General features: G+C 42.4%; 1 protein-coding gene across 1 annotated transcript in view; it reads right to left on the reverse strand.

Moving 5' to 3' along the window:
* Nucleotides 1–25,015, reverse strand: part of ADAMTSL4 (ADAMTS like 4) — a 129,191-nt gene that overhangs the window by 98,838 nt on the left and 5,338 nt on the right. The window contains exons 3-5 of the mRNA XM_018568122.1: nt 11,685–12,439; nt 8,213–9,389; nt 4,242–4,344 (exon numbers count right to left, since the gene is read on the reverse strand). Of these exons, the coding sequence (XP_018423624.1) occupies nt 4,242–4,344; nt 8,213–9,389; nt 11,685–12,439 (2,035 nt within the window). The remainder of the gene's footprint in view (nt 1–4,241; nt 4,345–8,212; nt 9,390–11,684; nt 12,440–25,015) is intronic.

Consider the following 25,015-nt stretch of genomic DNA (forward strand, 5'->3'; position numbering starts at 1 on the left):
CGGGGGGGCAGGAAAGTCAAAATATATGAACATTTTTGAACAAGCTTGAACAACAATCAGTAGTATAAGGCATGCAAACATTTGCAAGGTATCTTAGAGACGCCAGACATGCTGGAAAGTTTAGGCTGAGTTTCTACTGGTGCATTATAAAGATGACCCCTTGTCCTGGCTATATACACATCTAATTTTTCAGGATCCACAATTCACAAATGTGCTTTTATTTAATAATGCCACACACATAGTTCATGTCCTATCATTTCAATCCAAGGTACAACTGTATATAGGGTTGTTTCTCTTTCAAAATTCAGAATTTTGACACATGCTATATGCGGCCACCTTATAGAAATTAATCTGAAACAGCCTATCTTGCCGTTTCTGTTTTAATTCAACAAGTTTAAAGGTTGCTTGAAAGTGATGGAAAAGCCTATCTATAAAGGCTTTGAAGAACACCAGCCAAATGGCCACATGTGTGCTGTAAATACACGTGGGCTGACCAGAGTGCAAAGGTCAAGGGTCACCCGGGTCGAAGGGTTTAAAGCACTTAGGACAGGCTAGATGCAGCTTGCAGTAAAGTCCCTGATGCTAAAATAGCAATGATGGAGTGGGTTCCAGGAGCGGGGAATGTGATCTATCTAAAAGAAACATCAGAGAAGATGAAAACACAGCATAGTTCGACAAACATTTCAAAGAGGAGACAAGTTGTTTGAAAGTCCCTGCCAGCCTGTGTGTTCAGGAACTCAAACTCATGTTAACCCTCTCATTGCAAGCTGAGCAGGGTACTTGGCGTGTGCAGATACATGGACGCTCCTACAGGGCCCTGTCCCATCTGTGACTGAAGAATCGGAAACCAATCTAAAGCTGGGCATACATGATGAAATCTGATTGTATTATCTGGTCTAAATTTACCATCAACTGTGTAGTGTGAGGGTCAGAGGTGTATCTACAAAAAATTGTGCTCCTGGCTTCTCATCCATCTCCTGGCAACCAGTGACATCACTGGTTGCCATTGGGTTGCCACCCGTTTGGTTTTCACTCGGACAGTCCAGTTTTGGAGTCTTGGAGTCTTGTGTCCGGGTGTCCAGTCAGCAGGCACCTGGACATAAGACACTCAGTGCCGACACTGGCACTTGAAAATTTTCTGACAGATGTGGCTGCCAAGGTCCTCGGCAAGCGCTTTCTTGGGCAGCTGCATCTGCCTGAAACCGGATTTTCCTCTGAGCTGCGGGCAGCCTGTGCCAGTTTCAGGGTGATGCGGCTGCCCGACATCGCGCTTGCCAAGGGCCTCGGCAGCCGCATCTGTCATTGCGTTCTCCTCCTTCTCCTCCTCTGGCTCCCTGACACCGTGCTGCTCACCTGCGGAGCCCTGGTGAGACACCATAGCCCAGACAGCCCACCTGAGAGTCCTACAGCCCACCCGAGAGTCGCACAGCCTACACGAGAGTCGCACAGCCTACCCGAGAGTCGCACAGCCTACCCGAGGGTCGCACAGCCTACCCGAGAGTCGCACAGCCTACACGTGAGTCACACAGTCCACCTGAGAGGCGCACAGCTCACCTGAGAGTCACATAACCCACCTGAGAGTCACATAACCCACCTGAGATTCACATAACCCACTTGAGAGTCACACAGCCCACCTGAGAGTCGCGTAGCCCACCTGAGAGTTGTGTAGCCCACCTGAAAGTCGCATAGCCCACATGAGAGGTGCACAGTTCACCTGAGAGTCGCATAGCCCACCTGAGAGTCACATAGCCCACCTTAGAGTCGCATAGCTTAAATCGGAGGTGCACAGCTCACCTGAGAGTCACATGGCCCACCTGAGAGCCGCACAGCCCATCTGAGAGCCCGCACAACCATCTGAGAGCCTGCAGAGGCCACCAGAGACATCAGGGCACCAACCCAGAACAACACAGAGTATGTAGCTTCATATTATTTTCATATTGCTGTATAATGTATTGCTGTAGTCCTCTATAGACGGTCTCCTTATTCACTCCCCTGGCTGTCTCTTCTTGCTCTTTCTCCTGCCTCTCCTCGGTCTCTCCTCTATATACCCCCCCCCAAAAAAAAATGCCGTGCACGGCGCTAGAGTGTTCGCGTTTCACTTGAAGAAAAGGTGGCAACCCTTGATTGCCAGGAGCTGGGTGGAATGCCGGGCAGATTGTCCCAGGTTGCTAAAAGGCAGATGAGGAAATACACATCTCCCTTTTAGCAACCTAGGATGCTTTGGCCGACGTCCTGCCCAGCTCCCGGCAACCAATGACATTACTGGTTGCCAGGAGCCAAGCAGGATGCCGGCCAGAGCGTCCAGCCTGCGTATACATCTTCCCGCCAACTCTGGTTGCTAGAAGCTAGGCAGGGAGATGTGTATGGTCCTTACACATCTTCCCACCCGGCTTTTAACAGCCAGGCACACTCTGGCCGGCATCCTGGGTATTATATTTGTGGTCATTTTGCACTAAAATTACCTTACGCGTAATTTTTGGATTTGATAAAATTTGCACTAATGTCATGTAATCTAAAAAATTTGCCACTGTGTCCATTTTATTCGACAGGGTCTCTGACTTCAAGGAAATATATCATTCTGGGGGCTTTAAGTAATTTTCAGGCCTAAAAGGTGGCTTATAATGCCTTGGCAGCGAAAAGGGTTAAACTCACAGAGGCAAACTGATCTTAACACATGTGAAATCACATACGGCAGGGTAAAAAAAATGACATAAAAACAAGTAACAAAACACCCTTTATGCCTCTTATTTCAACATGCTGACAATAACTCATGAGTGCATGTGAAGCCTTAGAATGCCGCTACTGATGTAAATGAAGGGAAGTCATGGTTGGGTCCCTTCTCGTCATACAGTCAGGAGCATCGCGTCCTCAGTTATTATGTCCTAATGTTTATCTAAGAGGTAAAGCGTATCTAGGCCATGTTTAGGCCTCTGCACAGAGATAACCATCGCAGTCCCCAGCTGGGCTTTTACCACCGTCCGCCCTGTCCCATAGATGGGTTTGATGGAGCCTGCTGTGTAATGATGGGAGTATGTCAGGGATGTCCCAGCAGGGTTGGCTTGGTCCATGATCCCATAGGGAACAATACAGGATATGAGCAATAGACGACATAAGCCACTAGAGGAAATGGAAACCTCAGGGCGTGCGGAGTCCATTCAGGCAGCACAGCATGAGCGTTCCATTCCAAACTCCCAGCATCCTTCCTGCGGGGGAATAAACACCTTCGCTCTCTCTGCTGCCTGGCCTAAAGCAACCCTGCACTGAGAGATTCAGCCTTTCCTTCTGAAAATGCTAGTTTCCTGGCTGTGTCTTATTGCAGTAGTCAGTGGTCTCGAACAAGCATGCAGCAAATGAAAGTGGGAGAAAAGTCATTATTCTCTATCTCTATGCTTGCTCTCTTAAGGTGCTCATACCCCTGCCGATTATCGTACGATAATTGCGGGAATGTAGTTCCCTTCCCACCCCTACAATCCAGTTCTCAAACCAGGCCCCACATTGGTACTGTGGTGTGCTCACAATTTACGAGCATGCAGTGCTGTAGGTATTCTTTATATTGGGTTATAACATTTACAGTGGTAAAACTATGAGCAAGTCTTCAGGGTTGACATAAGGCAAGTTCTGGCTATCTCCTGCGCCTATATGGTAATGCAAAACCTGCACCATAGAAGTATTTTTCCACTTTGTACAGCGGCTAAGGCCCACACACCATGGACCATGAGTGGGTCCATTCAAGTGCTGCCACCATTGGCAGCTACTTTAGTGATGCTTCTCTCAGGCAGGTTATAAAATTACAAGAGACGTTTTGACCAGTTGGTAGGGACAACACAGACTGCAAAGCCACACAACCATTTTAAATTTTTAAAGGGTACCTGTCACTCATATACCATAGAGGGAGCCGTCTTAAGGGCTGTAACATTGCCTGTCGCTTTACAAACAACTAGTACCTCATACCTTGGCAAAGTCTCTACTTCCTAATGAATGGAAAAGCTGAATTCTCTAAAATATCGACCCCTCTCACAAAACAGCTGCTGTGATTGTATGTGGACACAAGAGTTACACAGCTAGGCAAGGTTATCTGTTTTGCACAAAGAAATACTTTATAAGTGTTCACGCCATGTGTCAGCAGTGAAGTCACATGTTTATTCAGAATGTACAAAGTTAAACAATCTTTGACACCAAATGTACTGAAGATAAGACAGCAGGAGATTTGCATGAAAGTGACATTCAGGAATGGTCCTTACCTTCTGTGAATGCTTCCCACTGGTAGAGGCGACCCATAAACTCCTGGTTGTTAAATGTGGAGCACTGAAGAGTCCTGGCATCAGGCTGACCAGCTGGACATGGCTGTGAACCCAACAGGAAAATGAAAAATTGAAAGGTCAATCTGCTCTGTTTCCTACCAAAAGTGGCAATTCATCAAAAGACTTATTGGGCTTGTGTTAATTATGGGAGAGATAGGCAGATGGAGAGTGGTCAAATTGCCTGTTGCGGGTGGATAAATGTAATATTTACTTATGAATGGCCTTCAGCAATTCTATGTTAGCATACCCATTTCTTATTTACCACAGAGGACATAGGCTACAGTTTAGCAAAATACCAAATAAGAATAGGATATGATTGCTCAATCACTGATGTCATGAAGGAAGACTGGTGGACTGGCCTATAGGAGGATTTAATAAGAGGCTACAAAAATGAACTATATTAGTCAATCAGATTGAAGTTTAATGAAGTTAGCTAAAAGACCAGCAATGATGGATAGGATGCAAATAAGTTGTTCCATTGTAGAGCATGTCCAGCAAATGTTGTCAGAAAGATTATAGCATTATAAAACGTGGAAGATTTTGTTTGGGTAGATATTTAAGTGTTGTCATTCATCACATAATTGGTTGCTTTTGACTATTTTTAATATATTCTGCATGGGTAAAAGTGTGTGGACAGACAACTACACAGTATATGATCTTGTTGGACATCCCATTCCAAAACCATGGGCATTATTATAGAGGTTTTCCACAAGATTTTGGAGTATGTGTGTGGGAATTTGCTTCCATTCAGTCAAAGGAGAATTTGTTAGGGTTAGGTACTAATGTGGACACCCAACAAACACATCTATATGAGCTTGTTGGACATCCCATTCCAAAACCATGGGCATTATTATAGAGGTTTTCCACAAGATTTTGGAGTATGTGTGTGGGAATTTGCTTCCATTCAGTCAAAGGAGAATTTGTTAGGGCTAAGCACTAATGTGGACACCCAACAATCACATCCCGTTCCAAAACCCAGGGCATTATTCAAGATTTCTACAAGATTTTGGAGTATATCTGTGGGAATTTGCTCCCATTCAGTCAAAAGAGAATTTGTAAGGCCAGGTACTAATGTTGACACCCAACAAACACATCTATATGAGCTTGTTGGACATCCCATTTCACAATCATGGGCAATAATATGGAGGTTTTCCAAAATGTTTGGCGTGTGCCTGTGGGAATTTGCTCTCAATGAGCCAAAACAGAATTTGTGAGGCCCTGTACTAATGTGGACATCTGACCATTACATTTATATGAGCTTGTTGGACTTCCAATTCCAAAACCCTGTGCATTAATATGGAGGTCTTCCACAAGATCTTGGAGTGTGTCTGCGGGAATTTGCTACTATTTAGCCGAAAGAGAATTTGTGAGGCTAGGTACTACAGTTGGACAAGAAGACCTGGCCTGCAATTGACAAACAAATGCATACAGAAGGTGTTAAAAAGCGTTGAGGTCAGGGCTCTGTGCAGGCTGTTCCACTTCCTACAGGAGCCACTGGATTGGTTAGTTACAAATATTTGCAGGTTCAGCATTCTACTGCCAAAGTCAGTTCAGTATAGTTAGAAAACTGACAGTCTGCATTTGGTAGAACATAAGGAAGTTTGAATGACATATACTGTATATTTCATTCTGATCTGACTTTGCAACATTTCCATTATTCATCAAGAACGAAGACAAATCTGGAAAAATAAGCAAATTATTTTAATTCTATTTTTATATTTACTGTATTTCTTTTTTTTATTATTGGGTTACTGCTATTTCCTCATTGCTGTATTAAATATGCCAGTAAATGTTTGTGGGTTTTTAAGAAATGGAAAGACGGGATGGGTTTTATTCATTGAACAGTGTTATAAAGATAGTTGCCAATATAGAAACCATCTCATATGGTGCAGTGTAAGGGATCTTCACATTTCTGCTAACTATATTTAATATTAATTCAGACTGGAACATATTAAAATCCAGCTGGAGAGAGTCATGTGTTCTTCTATGCCTCGGGTCCTTCAGTCTTATTGATGTGTGGTATGGGCTGGCAGTACAGTTTCCCCAACACTTGTGTCTCTTTCTTCCTCAATGCTTTGCTTTCCATGTCTTCTATGCCAGCTGATTTCTGGTGACTATGAGTCACTATCAGAGATATTATAAACTGCGGGAGTGGCAGTGACAGGCAGATGTATTCCACTTTAAGTCCGGGTGAGAGACAGGCAAATGCAAACATGTCAAACGTGAATTATAATTAGGTCTTGTTTGAACAAAATAGAGAACCGTTGATGGCTTATGAGCCCGTTCCACTATTCCCGTCCTTTATACTGGCAGTAAGAATACTTTAAACAAATTCCACAAACTGTAATTATAGTTCAATGTGAGCTGTACTGGCAAGGTCTTAAAAAAACTGGCCTGCCTGCTAAAGACTTAGTTAGCAGAAAGCATTATAAACATGTCATGCCTTTTCAGGAGGGTAATTCTGCTTTGCATGAGCTAAGTGGGCTTATACAGTAAAAACCAGTACAAAAAGCAATGTTGAGCTGCAAGCTGCTTTAACATACAACAACCAGTCAGATTTGAGTGTAGATTAGTCAGAACAGATCAAAACATTTGCTTGGTTTCTGAAGTGATTGATCCACTTTGCATATCCCTGATTTTTGCCCTTCACTCAGAAAAGAGCAAATGCACAGTACACTTTTTGCTGTGTTGCAGTGTAATGCACCTTGAATGGCACCCTGACACGCCGACGCAATGCACCTGCTTTGCAGCACACCACAACACATGGTAACACTCTACTGTGCATTGGAAGCAAATGTTCAGGTAGGTTTTTGTGGTGCATTGGTAGCCCAGTCACAATGGATGACCATTGCCCAGTCCTTAATGCAAAGCACTTTAACCTATGACATAATGTACATTAGCAAAAACTACTCTTACGGACAGTTGTAAATGAGCAGTTACATAATTATCCAGGCTGAAAAAAGTCTATTGAGTTCAACCCATAGAAAAATGAATACATAAATAATACATAAATAAATTGGTTACCTGCATAAAACCAAACTTGAACCAGAAGAAGGCAAAGAGCCGTTAGAACGCATGGTCCAATATGCTCCAAAGGGGGGAAAAATTATCCCTGATCTCCACAGTTTGCTACAGTACATGGAACTCCTATAGCCATTTGGATTGATGGACTAATACTCCGTAACACAATGAAAGACTGATACACTATATGGTTAAAAGTCTGCGGACACCTGACCATCACACCTACACTGTACGGCCAAACGTATGTGGACACTCATACAAATGAATGAGCTCAGTGTTTTCAGTGAAGGGTATTTTTTATTCTACAGCGTACAAAGACATTTTAGACAGTTGTGCACCTCCAACCTTGTGCCAACAGTTTGGGGAAGGTCCTTTTCTGTTCCAGCATGACTGCACCCTTGTGCAAACTAGCTCCTTAAATACATGGTTTGACCAGTCTGACAAGAAGTAACTTGGCCAGCAATTACCCCTGACCTCAATCCCAATAAACACCATTGAGATTCATTTGAATGGCTCTTTTGTACAACAATGCCTTACCTCACAAATATTCTTTCGACTGAATGGGCACATATTCCCACAAACTTGTGGAAAGTCTTTCCAGAAGGGTGGAGGCCATAAAAGCACAAAAGTAGTAAGCATCTATTTGACAAGCATACATCTTGGGTAAAGGCTTGCTAACTCTCGAAATGGCCTTACAGTAATAGGTAATAGGAATTTCACTGGGGAAATGGGAGCAATGTCAACTTTTACTCTGAGAAAAAGTTATGTCACTTTTAGGTGACTTCTTTTTCTCAGACTGGCCAGAATGATTGGGGGTAAGACAATTGTTAGCCCCACTAAAAGTAATGCTCTAAACAGGCCTGTTGACGTGTGACTGATTTATAGCATACCTCTTGGTTGCACGACTTGTACTGTTTCTTCTCGCCCTCGCAGTGGAATTCCTCTGTTCCTGGATTATACAAGTTCCACTGGGGAAGTTCTGAGTTCTGATGTAGACTTGACCTCTGATCCTGCCCTCTGTCATAAGTCAAAGGCGGATTTCTCCCTAGTGGAGTCCAAGGATCTGCCTGAACTGGGTTGTCTCTATAAAGACTGTGATAGGCCCTACTGTCGTCTGTACTGTGTCTGTATGGACTTTGTCTCTGGCTGCGGGATCTTGGTTGGTGTGGTATCTGTGACTTTTGCTCATTTTCTGTTGCTTCATCACTGGTGGAATCATTATTCTGTATCGTCTTCATGACCTGCCTAAATCTCCTTCCATGATGGCTGTTTTCACTTTCTGCTTGTTTCTCATTTTTTATTGAGGTGTCGACTCTATGACTCAATAGTTTGCCCTGCATTGGTTTTACTGTACCAATCAGCTTTGTGAGCTTGCTGTCCTGTTTCTTTACTTGAGTAGCAGAAACTTTTAATATACTAGTCCTGATAAGCTCATCTTCCTCAACAAGCTTCATAGCTTGATTTACAGATGACACGGGAGTTGAAGATATTTTCTGGACTTGAGGTGGTTTTTGGGCAACCAACACATTTTCATTCATAGTTCTCTTATTTTTAAGTTCTTTCAGATGCAATGGATTCTCTACTTCTGAAGTGCCTCTGTGACTATCAAAGTCAACCCAAGCATCCCAAAAATCAAGCTGGGAATCTTGACTGCCGTCTGTGCTTTTTCTGGAGGGTTTCAATTTTGGGGCTGCTGTTGAAGAATCAACATTCTTACCTATGTTAAAATCATATTCTGGTGACTCTGTCCATGATGAGTAATCAGACTGACTAGACCTTTTTGGCTTCCTTGCAGATGGTGATCTCCTTTTAGAAGATGCCCCACTGATATCTGTGGCTTGACTGGAAGACTGATCATTGTTCATTCCCTGGTTTTCCATTGAAGGTTGAGTTGGCCTAAGCTCTTTCCTGTGCTCTCGCCTGGGACTTGCTGTAGTGCTAAAGGTCATCATTTTATGATGTCTCTTGGACCTCTGGGATTCCTCCTTTTCTGTATGAAGGGGCAAAGCAAATGGTACCTTCCCATAACCATATTTTCCTGGCTTGATTGCGTTTCTAACCCGGGATCTAAAAGACAAAAAAACAAACAGAAATCAGTTGACTGATCTTTTAAATTACCTAAATTATTTCTCAAATAAATATTTAGAACACTAAGAACATTTCCATTGATAACGATTATTAATATGCATCATTTTGGCTCAGATGCAATCCATGACTCATGATCGGGGGTACATTAATTGCAATGTTATCGTATGGCTAAAGAAAAAAAATTCAAAATCCCCTTTCACCTCATCCGTAATTCTTGGCACACGGAAGAGAACGGCAAAGGAAAACAGATTCCAAGGAGCTGCTGCCCATACAAGGCATTAAGAAAGTTGCAAGAACGTTTAAACACTTAATTGCTTTAAACGGACGTACAAGTTTCCAACAATTTCTTTTGCTTGAAATAAACGAGATTGATATCCAAAAGCAGGATTGTTTCGGCTACTCCGTAAAATCACATCTGCTGCAATAAATAATATTAAAAGTTGAAATTGTAAAAGACTAGTTTGATTGTAAACTGGCCCAGGTTTTAAGGTTTAACTGTATTGATATTGGACATAATGTTCATTCCAATAAACACAATTTTATGTGACATGACAGCTTTACAATATGTGTACAGAACTGAAATATATGAAATAAAGTTATAAAACATATTTGAAAGCCTAAACACAGAGTCTGATGCAGGGGCAACAAATAAAATTATTTCAGTGTTTAAGGAATATGAATGCCCCTCGGCTCCATCTAGTGGCAGCAATGTCATGCAAACGGAATTCGCTCAGCTATACGCTGGGTGGAAGTTTTATTCATCAGCCCCTAAAGTATATTTCTGGGCAAAATAATTATATATTTAAAAAAAGAAATGCATCTCTACAGTACATGTACATTTCCCCAAGCTTTGTCTTCTTAAAAAATTACAAGTACAGAAAAATACTGGTGCATCTGCCAGAGCTGACAACACAGTGCTTCTGCTCTGAAATCCCATTCCCTGTCAATTTCTCTTTTGCTGAACTACATGTCACTATATGGAAGAGGTGTTCTGTAGTGAAAGGGGAAAAATGGGCAGGGACATCACCGCTTGGGATTTCAGTGTAAAAGAAGCAGAATGCACGAAGTTACTACCGGTATGTTTTCAGCAGGATCAAAAGGTACAGGGTTTTTTTAAGGTATTTTTGTACTGTACTTTATGTACTGCATTTTTTTTTTGCTCAGGCATACACTTTAACTCTATCCTACCTGAACACTTACCACATATCCAGACACTAAAAAGAGTCATGACAGATTAATGGAGGCTGCTATTACTAAGCTATGAGAATGCTAGGTCCCTGGCTGGCATTCTGATGCTTTTGACTTCAATGTATAGAGTATAGAGATAAGAGTCTCTGACCATTCTTACATTCATTTAAAGCATGCTTGCTCCGGGACTGTGATACAACTAGACACTGAGCCTTTTCTGCAATGGCAGCCCCCATGTCTCTCTCATGAGAGGCAATTCACTTAACTACCTCTCTACCTCTTAGCCCCTAATCTCCCAACAGTGAACACTGCTAACCCTAGTTCTTAAGCTACCCTTAAAAGTGAGCTAACCTAACTCCTAAACTAGGTTTTAATGCAAACCCCCTAGCTTACTGCCTACACACCTCATCTTGCAATGGGAGTCTGTACACCAATAGTAAGTGGTCTTAGTTCAAAATTACGCTGTGCCAAGATACCAACGCCAGTAGAAACTGCTCTGATGTAAGTTTAAATTGAGTCTTCTAAGATTCCAGGCATGTGAAGGGGTGCTAGCTGACTGCTGGAACATCAGCTGCAGTACTAACATTATAACAAAGTGACCTCGACCAAATTGCAAGCTAAACCAATAGGGACTGGCTACAATGAGTCGAGGCTGACTGTAGCCAGACAACCTTTGGAGCCCAAAGCAACACTACTAGCTAGGGTCACCTCATTACACAGAATATATTGCTGTTTTAGTCATCCCAACCTGGCTCAGAATATTGTGACAAAATGTAAATAAGCTTATAGGAGATGGCTGTTTTTCTACTGTTGAGGGAAAGTGTGTGGCCAATAACTACACAAAGAAAAGCCACCTCTTTGCAACTTCACCTAACGATATATCTGGCCATTTAAATTAGTGTTAAAAGTAAGGGGGCAGTGACCCATGAGAACTATTTTTAGTTATAGGAATGCACAGCTCAGATGCAACTTGAGCTAGAAGGAGACCACTGCCTTCTCTGGTATTCTTTTTAGGTAGACTTGATCACTTGAATTTTATGATAGTTCTTTTTTTTTCTTTTATATTTTTTGGAAGTAGCAACCTACCTGCGTAAAAAGCGAGACTCTTTAGTAGGGGTCAGAGGAGGCAAAGCTTGCTCTAGGTTGGTTTCCTCCCAACCTTCAGGCTTCAGAAGAGGAATAGAATCAGGGAAGAATGGCCATAGTGCAGAGGCATCATCACCTCTTGAAGCATTCCTTGTATTGAAGGGCATAGGACTATCTTGGTGTTGTTTCCTATGAATGGAGATAGTTTCAGAAGCACGCAAAGCATCTTGTCTATGTGGGATGTCTAGTGGAGATGGCCGCCACAATGTCTCTGGGTTCCGTGGCACTCCACGACCTCGGTTTGATGTGGAACGATGATAGGGAGGGTAGTCCCTCCTTGGATGTATAGGCTGGGATCCACTAGGAACTGTCTCTTGTCTGGTGTTACGGTTAAAAAGATTGTATCGGGAAGAAGATGGGTTTCTTGGCACATAAGGGTCTGCATAGGCAGCTGCAATTTCCCCATCTGTATTAAAAGGGTAAGAAGGCCTAGCTGGTCCCATAGAGAAAACATTAGGCCTATCTTCATGAAATGGAGGCTGGGGTTGTGGTTGAACGATATGAGGGTTTGGCTCTGATCTTGGCATCCAGGGAACTTGCTGATATGGGGACAAACAAGAACGACTTCTCTCAATTACTCCTAAGCCACAGGTTTGTGAACAGGAAGACCAGGGTCCCCAAAGGCCCCACGTGCCAGCAATTTTATTCTCAGAAACTTCATCCTCTAAGGCTTGTCTTGGTGTCCGAGGAGGTAACTGCAAAGAACAAAGAGAAGCATATGATTAAATGATGCTTGCTTAATTCATTATTAAAAGCACATAAATATGAGTAAGCCACCAATGAAAGGAGAAGGTTGGTAGATGTCTGACAGCTAGTGTCCTATAGGAAGGAATGTAAAGAACTAACCACACTTGGCTGAACTGACAGTTTCTTTCATAGTGTAGCTTTTCCAAAATAATTATGACTGTTCCCAAAACATGTGAAATCAGCAAAATTTTGGAAACTGCATGTGATACCAAAAACCAGAAAAACTAAGATCTATTAGGTTTAGGGTACACCTGCGTTTGTGTTTTGATGTTGACATCAGCAAGTTATTACAATCTCACCGAAACTCCTCAACTTTTAGCCATACAGGCCAAAAACATGAAGCCCAATTAAAGAAAAATGTGGAAACACCATGTCATGGAGCCAATCTAAGTGTGGTTGCCACCAATCCATGACAGTACCAAAGCTGTGACATTTATAACAATGAATAAATTAGTAGCAAGCTTATATTTAGGTCCAAACATGAGCCTTGATGTGGCATGTGGTTTACCCACGTATTTGTGGGTAATTATAGCTGAGACCTTTCTTTTATTTACATAGCTGGTACTAGCTGAAGGTCAAAAATGTCACTGGCTGTAAGGAAGCATTAATATAGTAAGGATTGGTAGAGTGAGGGCCCCTTTGCACTCTCACGTTTGGACACTCTCAGGTTTGCAAAGTGGACCTATGTTGGAGACCTTTCTGCTGGAGACCAGGACCGATCCTGGAGAAAATGCTACACCAGATTTGCTTTAGAAATAGAAAAGCCTATTTCTTTGGGAACACGATGTCTGCTAACGAGAAGGGTCAGCCAATTTAATCTCTGATCCTCCCCAACTAAAGAAGACAAAATGCCTTAGATTTTAGTAATGTGAGCAGCACTAGAGGAAAAGTTTAGCAGTCACTTCTCCAAGGAACGTAAGTGGTCATGCCCTCTATTACTTTTTATTTACCATTCACAGCAAGACAGTTATGACACTGTAGCTCTATGTTACCATTTGGGTAGCGGTACTGTTTAATACGTTTAATTATTTCTGTGATTAACTTTTCTAGGCCAATGTCTCCTATTATAAGGACAATTACTTCTGGAACACGGCAACTGATTTCTAATGCCTGGCCTACACTGCCTAACATGTCTCAGCTTTGTTACGTGGGGTGTCACCATATGGAAAACCAGCTGCGTAACAACTTTCAATGCAATCCAGATTTTCAAGGCTGGGAACTGCATTAAACAGACCCAGGGGCCAAACTGCATTACACTTTTGTTGGATCCTTCGTACACTTTAATGTCCTCCCAATCACAATCCACTGTCAACATGACAATCTCTCTGAGACATCAGCGTTCCCCAGACACATTTCAACGATATGATCCATCCAGTACACTATATTTGACATGCCCCCATGGACATCAAAAAGCCGAATATCATTTCAAAACAGCCGTATCAATGTAACTTTTACACAAACAGTAATTTGCCAATCTCTCTGTTTTGGGTGCGATTGTTCCAGCTCTGTGGAGTACAAAGGGATGGTAGAGTGATATTTGCACTGCATAGCGATGGAGGGTTTGTGTGAACGAGACACAATAGGACTGCACACAGAATAATACTCTTTCATGTTGCGTGTCCTATCAAGGCTGGGATCTGTCTCCACTGTAAAGGGCTTCTGGACAAAGGCCTGCAGCGGAAGAGGAGTGAACTTTGCCAAGTCAGAAATAGCTGCCGAGTAACAATGACATGTGCTGTCACTGGGATTCCAATACTACTACCAACAGAGGTATTCCTGACATCAGAAAATGTACAATCCCTTCACACATCACACGCAACAACGAAAAAACCTGTCACTGGAAACCGTTCAATCACATGCAATACCTGAGTGCCACATCTGACAGCTAAGGTGAGAAAGAAGAACATTGCTAAGCAATATCTGCATCTAAACTGACCCCATAATATCGGCCAATGACATATCAGGAAAATAAATATGTATTCTATGAATTCAATATGTTCCATTCTATTTCATAAACACCAAAAGTAGCAAAGTGCAGTAATCTACATCAACCAATCAGTATTCACTTTGAAATTGAAAAGAGCTGGCACTCATAGGAATCCTCTTAATGGTGAAGGGTGCTAACATGTTTCAATCCATCAAGGGACCTTAATCATCAGTATTCACTTTACTGAACCCAAACAAACTGGATTCAGATTGCAGACTATAGGTACAGAACCATTGGCCCATTAATATTTATGGAGTTCCTGGGCTTTGATGGTCAAGCACATGTGGAAGAATCTAAAAGGTTATTAGCAGCTCATAGCACCATCTTCTCATCAGAATGTCATAGCTAAAAAGGCTTGAACAAGGGAAAAAAGTTCAGCTTCCATGATGCAACAGGAGCTTCCTTGTTCTGTTCTATGTCTACAGACAAAGACACAATTTTTAGGGTGTCAGGTCCTAGACTGCACAGTAGCTGCTTACCTATTACAACATGGTAAAGATTTGTGAAACCATATAAAAATACATAGTAAATACATAGTCCTGTTGACTCATTACCGAATCAGAAAATGTACCTGTAGATCAGGCGGGTGCTTGAAGTAACCACGGATGGCACCGTGTAACTCTCATAAAGTCCAAAACATGTCACCAGCACACCATTTAAACGTGAAAAATGTCCAGTGTAATGACACGTTTGTCATTCAAGTACAAACGTTTTCGGGGTCTCACAGGGTTCCCTTCATTAGGCTCAGAGTGAGGCCCTGAAGGAAGAACTCCGTGCGCTGTTTGACAACAGGACATATGACCAATGGCATTTTCAGTTGAGTATGGATGCGAATTGTCGCAAGCATGGAAGGCATGATAAACTAAGATTGGCGGTTGAGCATGGATGCAAATCTAATTTTAATGCACACCATACGCAATAAACACATTTCTCGCAACATGTCTAGTTTATCATAATATGCATTTCTTGTACCCTCATTCTCTTTTAATTTTAGGAGACTTTACTTTACTATGAAAAGTTGCCAAACGTTTTACATTTGGTATAATAGTCACATCTATCAATGTAATCACTTAGCTTTGAACTATTATTTGGAACACTGGCAAAAGAAGCTTTCCATGTGCCAAGTATTTAGTGCATGGATGATAGTTGATCAGGCTCACTGCTACAAAGTGAAAGTATCTTTGTAAAGGCAACTTCCCTCACCTGGACTCTAATAATCACCATGCTAGTGCTGCCTTGCCACTCTGACTTTCATTACAGCCAGCACTGAAATTCCCAGCATCACCGGAAGCTAAGGAAAGTGGAGACATCATTCCTTTGGTTATAATTAGGGATGCACCGATACCGATACCAGTATCGGTGCCGATACTGAGTATTTGGGTGAGTACTCGTACTCGCCCAAATGCTCCGATACCCAGCACGAGTACTTCCTGTATCAGGAAGCCGGGCAGCACATCATTACACTCTGCCCGGTTTCCTGATTGGCCAGGAAACGGCTCCATGCTCTCTCGCTAGCAAATCCGGAAGCCGGGCGCCGTGTAATGACGCAGCGCCCGGCATTGGAGCCCTCTTGGCCATACCCCCAGCCCAGCCCGCCTCAAGCTAACACTAAGTCCCTGGCTGCTTGGTGCGAAAACTGACAGTGCTGTGCTAGGCGGAGGCTAGGAAGCCTCTCACCTAGTTGCAACCCACTAGTTGAGAGCTATGGGTCTATACTATGGACTGCATCAGAACCGCGATTGATTTGTTTTTTGTAGTTTTTTTTGGCGGGGGCCTTTTCTTTTTGCTTAAAATGGGATTTCAGGTGCGTTCCGTTGCGTTCCTTTGCGTTTCCATGCATTCTTGTTGCGTTTTTATGCTTTACGTTGCGATCTGATGCAGCTAAAATAGCAGTACTTTTTCTGACTACATCGGAACGGACTGCTCTGATGTGAACAGAGCACAGGGAATCCCATAGGAAAGCATAGTGATACGTTTTTGATGCAGCTCAAAAACGGAACAGACTGCATCTGGTGTGAACTAGCCCTTAATGCGATGCAATGACAAAATACAAAAGAGCAAGCTTATAAAAATGTGGGAGCCATATACCAAAAAAAAATTATACAGCAGTAATAACTCAAACTATTTCCTCACTAAATTAACACTTTATTCTCCCTTTAAAGGTGTGATTACATTAAAAATAGGACATAATACAACAAAGGGCATTAGTTTGGGAACCTCTTCCTATTTCTTATGATGAACAATTTTCATTCTACAGGAAACCCCAGATGAATCAAACAACAAAGCTTTTCTTCCTTTGATGCTGAGCTGTAATTTATTTTGTGGTCTGGAGATCAGTTAATAGTTGCAGTATGTTACTGAATTAACAATGAGAAACAGGTTACAAGTTTGTCATATCAGTCATTCTTCACAAGTTCTAGGTGGCCGAATGACACCATCAGTTCTAACAGAGATTTAAATAAATAAATGTATCACTGGTCAGCGAGGTAACATCTGGAACACTTAAAACGTCCTTGTTTTAAAGACCATCAAAGCCCATCAACACAATATCTAGGTGTCAGGAGTCAGGGGTTCACTTGGAAACTAAAAGACCTCATATATTCGCAGACTCCCTTGAGAGGACCATAATTATGCAACATTTCTTCTCTTCAGTCTGTGAAATGAAAAATATTTCCAGCAGGAATTCTTTAATGGCCATTGTAGCTTTTTATATATTAGCAGCTTTTTTTTGTAGATAAACCATTCCTTCCTCTGGATCAACAGTGTTCAAGAAACTCTTACAATATTTATAGGAACCGCTACCAACCATGGCTCATTCAACTTATGAATAACTCATTGATGGACAATCATAATAATAATAATAACTGAACCCATGAATTATCCATGGTTAGTCCCTTTATTGGAAGGAAACTGGAGAACGAAGTACTAATCCAACCCCCAACCCTCTCATGTAATGGAGATGAAGAGAGGAAGACATGTTTGAAGTCTGCCCTGGATAACTACCATGGCTCCCTCTATAGATGCAATGGAGGAGTGAGCGTAGCCACCCTAGTACAGGAAGTTAATCACCGAATTACCAGGTAAAGATGAAGGGAAACAATTCAGAAAAAAAGGAAGCTAATGCAGCCACCTTATATAAGGACTGGTAAGATGCATTGGAGAAATCATAAGAACTGAAGCAGACAGCTTTATTATGGCAACCAATCAGCTTCTCTCTTCAGTTTGTTCAGCTAAGCTTTGAAAATGAAAGAGATAAACTGATTGGTTGCCATTGGCAACTGCTCCAGATTTTTCCAGATCCAGTTTTTATGATATCTCCCCATTGTGTTCAGAGGCTATTATTATTATTATTATTATTATTATTATACAGGATTTATATAGTTCAATAGTTCGTGCAGCGCTTTAAAATATAAAAAAAACATTACACAAATCAAGACAAAATGGTACGGAGGGCCCTGTCCGTGAGAGCTTACAATCTAAATGGGAGGGGCCAGTTATAGAAGAGGTGGTAGCTGCGTAAGGATGAATTGTTTGAGAAAGTGATATTACAGTGGATTGGTTGAGATGGCATAGGCTTCCCTGAAGAGATGAGTCTTTAGGGATACCTAAAGGCAGACAGAGTAGGAGATAGCCGGACAAGTTGGGGTAGGGAGTTCCAAAGGATGGGAGGGACTCTAGAGAAGTCCTGGAGGTGAGCATGGGAGGAGTTAAAAAAGATGGGTACTAGAGAGCAGGAGGTCTTGGGAGGAGCGGAGGGGATGGTTAGGGTGATACTTTCAGACAAGGTTGAAGATATAGCTGGAGGAAAAGTTGTTAAGGGCTTTGTAAGTGGTTGTTAATATTTTGAATGTTATCCTTTGGGCTATTGGAAGCCAGTAGAGGGATTGGCAGAGATTGGTGGCAGACACTGAGCGGTTGCTTAGGTGGATAAGTCTAGCAGCAGCATTCATGATAGATTGTAGGGGGGCCTATGCAGAGGTAGCCCTTTGTAGAGGTAGGTCAATTAGGAGTGAGTTGCAATATATACGCTTTCATTTCACCTTTCTCGTTGACATCAATTAATTTTACCAAAATAGAGGAAAAGCTCAATTTTGCTCCTCCCTACAGTTGAAAAACAACCATATGTATTCACAAACTTTTTCCTGTTTTCTTTTTATAACTTAAAAAAGTCCCATAATATTTTGCTTGTTACAAGTTGTATGAGGGAGGCCCAGGCTGGTTCGGGGCCTAGTTATAATGGCTGGGATGTGCCTGCAGGGCAAAGTCCCATGGATCACGGGGTGAACACTTTCATCTGGAAGGTAAAAGTGAGATATGGCCAACTCATAATTACAGACCAAATCTTGAATGTGCCTACATTCCTTCTGCGTAAATATATATTCTCATTCTCTCTCTGTCTCTCTGTCTCTCTCTCTCTCTCTCTCTGTCTCTCTCTCTCTCTCATGAATTATCTAATTTATTACCTCTATGAATGTCCATTTTTTTCTCATTTTGATAATCTCTCAGAATCCCTTAAAATAAATATGATTTCCTCTCTTTGCTTAGTGACCTATTTCTGGGTGTGCAACATTATTTTTGAGTGTGCAACAGTAACCGTGGCCATACACTGTGCAAATTACATCCGGTTCTTGATGAACCGGCTGAACTTCGCACAGTGAGTGCTGTGGGTACCCTTTTGGCCAACATCCCTCGATCAGCTGATTGAAGGAGCCGATCAGAAATTGTTCGACCGAACAGAGTCGGCAGCCAATGAGAATACAGGGAATACAGTGGGAGATTCCTCGATCAACGCTTGTGTAAAGGCACGGTTGTTAACCGCATGAATCGCGGCAAACTGCGCATGCGCGAGAAATCGCGGCAAACGGCGCATGCGCGAGAAATCGCGGCAAACTGCGCATGCGCGGGAATGGCGGCAAAATGTGCGGGAAACCACACAGGAAGTGAGGTAGCTGTCAGTATCCTGGGACTATTTAAGGAGGAGTCAGCCTCTCTTTCATTGCTGATGGTCTTGTCAGCTTGATGTGTTGTATTCTGTGTTCCTGTATTGTTTAAAGCCTGCCTCTGACTTGGATTGCCCTGGACTACTCTCTTGCTTGCTGCCAGCCCTTGACCCCGGCCTGTTTCCTGGACCTTGAGATTGCCTTACGATTTTGTACCTTGCCTGCCCGACCGGATTTGACCTTGGGTTCCTGACCTCTCTTCTCAGCTGCTCCCACGCAGTGTTCGTTTCCAGTCTTCGGCACTCATGCTCCTCGTTGCCCTGCGCCCTTCTGTTCCAAACTCCAGGGGTCGCAGGACGCGAACCGCAAGAGGCGCCTCCCCATCTTCCAGTCTCAGCCTCAGGTACGTGATAGTTTGTAAGCATTGATGGAGGAGTCTGTAATACGTTCAGCCCATGGGTTGAATAAAGATTATATTACAGTGTATGACCAGCTTAAGAGTTGCACAGCCACTTCCTGCAGGAGCCGTGCTGCTTTGACTCTCCTCTGTAGTCCTTGACTACAGAGGATTGTTGATGATGGAAGGGATTAAATGCATTGCAATTAGCATTCAGTCCTGCCCAGTCATGTCTATCATGCCCATTCACACCTACCTCCCCTAGCCCTGCATTTACATAGGCTTTCTTACTGCAGGAAATGCCTACCTCCTGAGCCCTGCCTTCCCGAGACCTGCCTCGACATAGGCTTTCTCACTCCAGGAAGTGCCTACATCCCGAGCCCTGCCATGACAGCAGCTTTTTTACTGCAGGCAACACCTACCTCCCTAAGCCCTGCCTGTAATAGCCTTGCAACATGCAAACCACACCAGTATAGTCCATGATTGATTGCAATGCGTGTTGCTTACCTACTGCCAGGGACACTAATAATGAAAACAACACCAGAAGCTATGGGCACTTACAGTCATAATAGACCTCCTTACTCCCCTTTCTGCCCACACCAATGCCCAGAACAGAAATAATAGCAGTTCAACAGCGGTGCATTCAAATACACACAAACACCCATCAGATTCAGCAATCAATGGAAAAACAGGCTCTAAATTTTTACGGTCTATATACGCTTGTGTTACAGCCTCCCAATCATCTGTTCTTCAGTATATTGCCTGAAGCAACATCAATGGCCCCTTGCTAGTCTTCCTCCTCTTAGCTCTTTGGTTGCTCTTGAGCTTCACAGCAGCACAACTTACTCAATGGAATTCCCCTGATAAAGTCAATAGAGGAACCATGTCAGGCATGCTACAGCTGGTGTTTGTATCTGTTTTTACTTTGTTTTCAATAAACCAGAGTTACACTATGATGGTTTTGTTTTAAACTCTGTGAATGTATACTAAGCTCCTGCCTGATATACTGAAGGTGAGGTGGAAAGTCCCAGGTGCATTGAAGCAGCAATCCTGTTTAGCTGTGTTGGTGTGGCGCTCAAGAGTGATCAAAGAGCTAGGAGGAGGAGGAACAGCATGGGCCATTGATTGATTACCTGGAGAACTGATGATCGGGAGGCTGTAACACAAGCGGGTCTTGAGTTTCCGGTGAGTGCTGAATCTGATGGGTATGAATGTAATTGAAAGAACAGCTGTTGTAGTACTATTATTGTTATCCGTGTGGATGTGACGACTGGACGTCAATATATATGTGCACAGTAATAATATTAGTGAACTGAACGCCCACAACCATCCCTACACTAGTCCAACAACATTCCGGGAAATTATGTGGCCAGATAACAAGAAGTTCCTCCAGGCGCCCTGGACTTCCAAACATTACAGGAAAGAAGCTATGATGTCAAAGCTAGTAAAGGAAGTTGATGACAGGAGAGGAACGGGGTTTCTTGGTTATGTCTTGTCTCTGTTGTACTAATACAATACGTTGAGTGAGCGTTATCATCCTAGGACAGAAAATGTGTTAATGGCAGAATCACCATGGTCAAAATCAAGGAGAAAAGCCTGAAAAAGGAGATAACGAATACAGCCACTAAATTTGGAGACTGGTAAGCATAGATATTTTAAATTTTTGTTCTTTTGGTGTAGATACACTTAAACCCTTTCACTGCCGGTTGGCTTTATACTGGAACTGATTCTGGCTACTGTGCTGCCACAGATCACTTCCAGGGGGTGGTGAACAGTGCCCCCCGCCCCTGCCTGACACCCCCACCTTGCTTCCCAGGCCCTGCTGCCCCTCCTGTGGGCCCAGGACCGACATCATGGGTGTCGGTGGGTAGAGGGGAGAGAGACAGAAAAACATCCATTTGCCAATCTCTCACTTAATGAAGTCGGAAGTGTAGCTGATTGCATCACTTCCGGTTCCTCAGCTTTCATTCCCCACTACAGAAGCCAGGGAAGAAGCTATTCAAGCATGATCTGCACTTGAATAGCTTCCTTGAAGTGGGAAGGTGACACTAGGGGACTAATGTTACCTTAAAGAGAACTTGTCACCACTAAAATGGTATCACATAGGAGTATGAGCCCTCTATGTGATAGCAATGAAGTAAAGTATAAAAAAAAAATAAGTTAAATAAAATACATTTGAAAATCCCCCCAAAAATGTAAAAGTCCCCCGCCCCAGCGAACACACGCATAGTAACGTAAAGACATGTCAGGTGCGTCTATGTACGAAAACAACAATTGTGCCACACATGTTATGTATCGACGTGTGTGCCAGTGTGAGAGAAATAATTCTAGGGCTAATTTTCAGGGCTAACTCTAAACTGATGACCTGTACAGGCTTTTAAAATGTTGCCCGATGGACAAATTATCTTAAGCGTACTTTTTACTGACATTTTGAGTTTGCTGAAAAATTGCACTAATATCATGCAATGTAAACATTTGCAACTGCCAATTTTTTCTGCAGGGTATGTGATTTCAGTAAATATATAATTCTCGGGGGTTTTAAGTAATTTTCAGTATAATGTGTGCAAAAAATGCCTTGGCAGCAAAAGGGTTCAGGAAACTGTATACACTGAGACATGATGCCAAACACTGAAACATTGATTAATAGTTTACATATACTTTGTGGCTGGAGTACAACTTTAAAATTGCTTTTATTTGTAAATATACCATTTTTACATTCACAAAATAATTTAATATTTTATTCAATTATCTTTTGAAACTCTAATATATTTGATTTATTACAACGATCTGCCTATCGGTAATGCGATCCAAAAGCGTATATTTCTCATTTTAATATTACGTCAAAACAAATAGCTCTAGTTTTCCAATGGGACTTGTTAACAACAGAAGGGTGGAGTGAGGAGGGCTTTGAGAATAGACGGTTTGGGACACGTTTGAGCTGGCTCATCCAAACAGCAAACTGTATATTAAAGAGCGGACTGAACTGTATCATGAAACACTTTCCAGTCATAACTGAATTATCTGCAGTTGTGTTTTTAACGCTAACCGTTTCAAGCGGACCTAAAGGCTTTTTACATTTTCTATGGACATAAAAAATAGATTACATAAATGTAAATTATCTTATGAAATATGTTTATGTACTAAAAACCTTGCTTTATGTATCATATCTGTCATATGTTTACAGCTACATTTGCTCATGATTCAGCAAGATTTGCTTCCTGCTGACCCTGTTTTCTCACTGATAAGGTATGACTGATAGAAAATAACTGGAAAGAAGTGGAATAAAAGCTCTAGACCCGCAAAGTTTATCCTATTGGTGTGGATGGCCAATTAGGATGGGCTTACTAAGGGGGGACATGTATCAGGACTGTAAAGGCTTGAGACTGGATACCATTGTCCAGTGTTTGAGAAGGCATAGAGCTCTACAGGCTGCCAAAACAGTTGCTGAGGAGCTCTATGCATTCTCATAGACTAGACATTTTCAAGCCTTCACAGCTCTGATACATGTTCTCCCTTAGTAAGCCCTGATGAAGGAGGGTATTTGTATGAGCCCCCAAAACATGTTGGCTATTTCTATACTATCCCTTTAATTCTGTATAGACAGACCCAGAGAGACTGAGCGGAGGGGCTGTGTGACTGGGGGGAGGAATAGTCCCTGGAGAAGGGGTTAAAATAAAATGGGAATTAGCTGATCTTACCTTATTGGACGTTGGGGTCAGGGGTCCGGGAGGAGCCACATGGGTTGGAACTGGAAGGGCTGAGGGGCGTTCTTTCTGGAAAGTCGACGGAGGAAGCAGGTTGTCCACCTGCTCTCCCTGAATTTTGTGGGTTTTGTTGGTTGCCAGGTCTTTTTTATGTCATGGCAGCTTGGCGGGTTATGGGGTGTTTGGGGGGTCTCAATCTCTGAGTCAGTTACACAAATGGGGGGGCCATCAGCTGGTATGGGTGCTTCCCCCTGTTGGTGTCAGTAATTGTAGGGGGGGGGAGGGCTTGGCCCTTTGAAATGTGGGAGCAGTAATTTGGGGGTAAAGCCGGGGACATGGGAGGAGTTTATAGGAGAGGGCTGTCTGGCACCCAAAGACCCCTTCTCAGATCAAACAGTCGTTAAGAGTATTTATTTGTATATTATTTTGTTTATTACTCTGGTTATTGTTGGTTTGGTTAATAAAAGGGCTGCTGTGGCCATTTAAATCCAGTCTGTGTTTATTGGGGTTTTTAACAGAGGGAGTGAATCGGTGAATCCATCAGTCATGAATAAAGATATATCTGGACTGTTAAATGAAGTGTGACACTTCCATTCATGATCCTGCAATGTTAGAGGAAATAATAGGTATTCTGACCTCTTTAATGATGCTAACTACTGTGGCAGTGTAAGCCAATGCCACGGTGTAGGATGGCGACTTTGGCACCCAGGACTCTCAGCCAGAGGGGCTGAGAGGGTCCAGAATGTGAAACACGTTATAAGGAAGAAATCATAATGCACATAATACTCAGTGACCATGTCATCTTTGCCAGGCTGTAAGAGATATGATGGAGTTCAGATGGGCATTTTTTTAAAGAGCAAAGTGCTAAGAAAGTAGCCCAAGCAACCAATGAGGAATCATATTGTATCGGCCTGCTTTCAGTAAAATAAAATATAACCGGTTGCCAGGGCCCTAAACATTTACAGAGGTTATGTACAAACAATTTTGTAAAGTTGACCTGTCATGTATGAAACTTTAATTACCCATTTTTCAGAGTTTCTGTACACAAAATACTGTTAAAGTTAATGTCATGCAAGAAACTTAATTTGCACTTGATGGCCAAGGACATATTGCATATATAATAGCTATACACTCTCTTAGATGATGAAATAGGTCATGGCAATCAAAATGTAAGCTTGATTTAATTTAATCTGTGGCCTGCCAGTAGAAGTGACCTCTTATACAAGATACAAATACAGATGTACCCACCCCTCTACCTGCTCCCTCACCTCTGGCGAGGAGACCAGCAAACCCTTCAGTTTCCAGTTTTAAAGCCGGTCTTGTTTTCAGTATATCAAATGTGGAGGTTACTTGTCGTGCATGGAATAACCAAATCATTTTTAATCCAAACCTGGAGCATGCACATTTTTTTACATTTTGGGGGGAAAAAATCATTATCATTTTGATCGTATTTGAATCAAATAGATAGAAAACACATGTATGGCACAATCGGAAAA

This window comes from Nanorana parkeri, unplaced genomic scaffold, assembly GCF_000935625.1.
Source record: "Nanorana parkeri isolate BGI_ZX_2015 unplaced genomic scaffold, ASM93562v1 scaffold1141, whole genome shotgun sequence".
NCBI lineage: Eukaryota > Metazoa > Chordata > Amphibia > Anura > Dicroglossidae > Nanorana > Nanorana parkeri.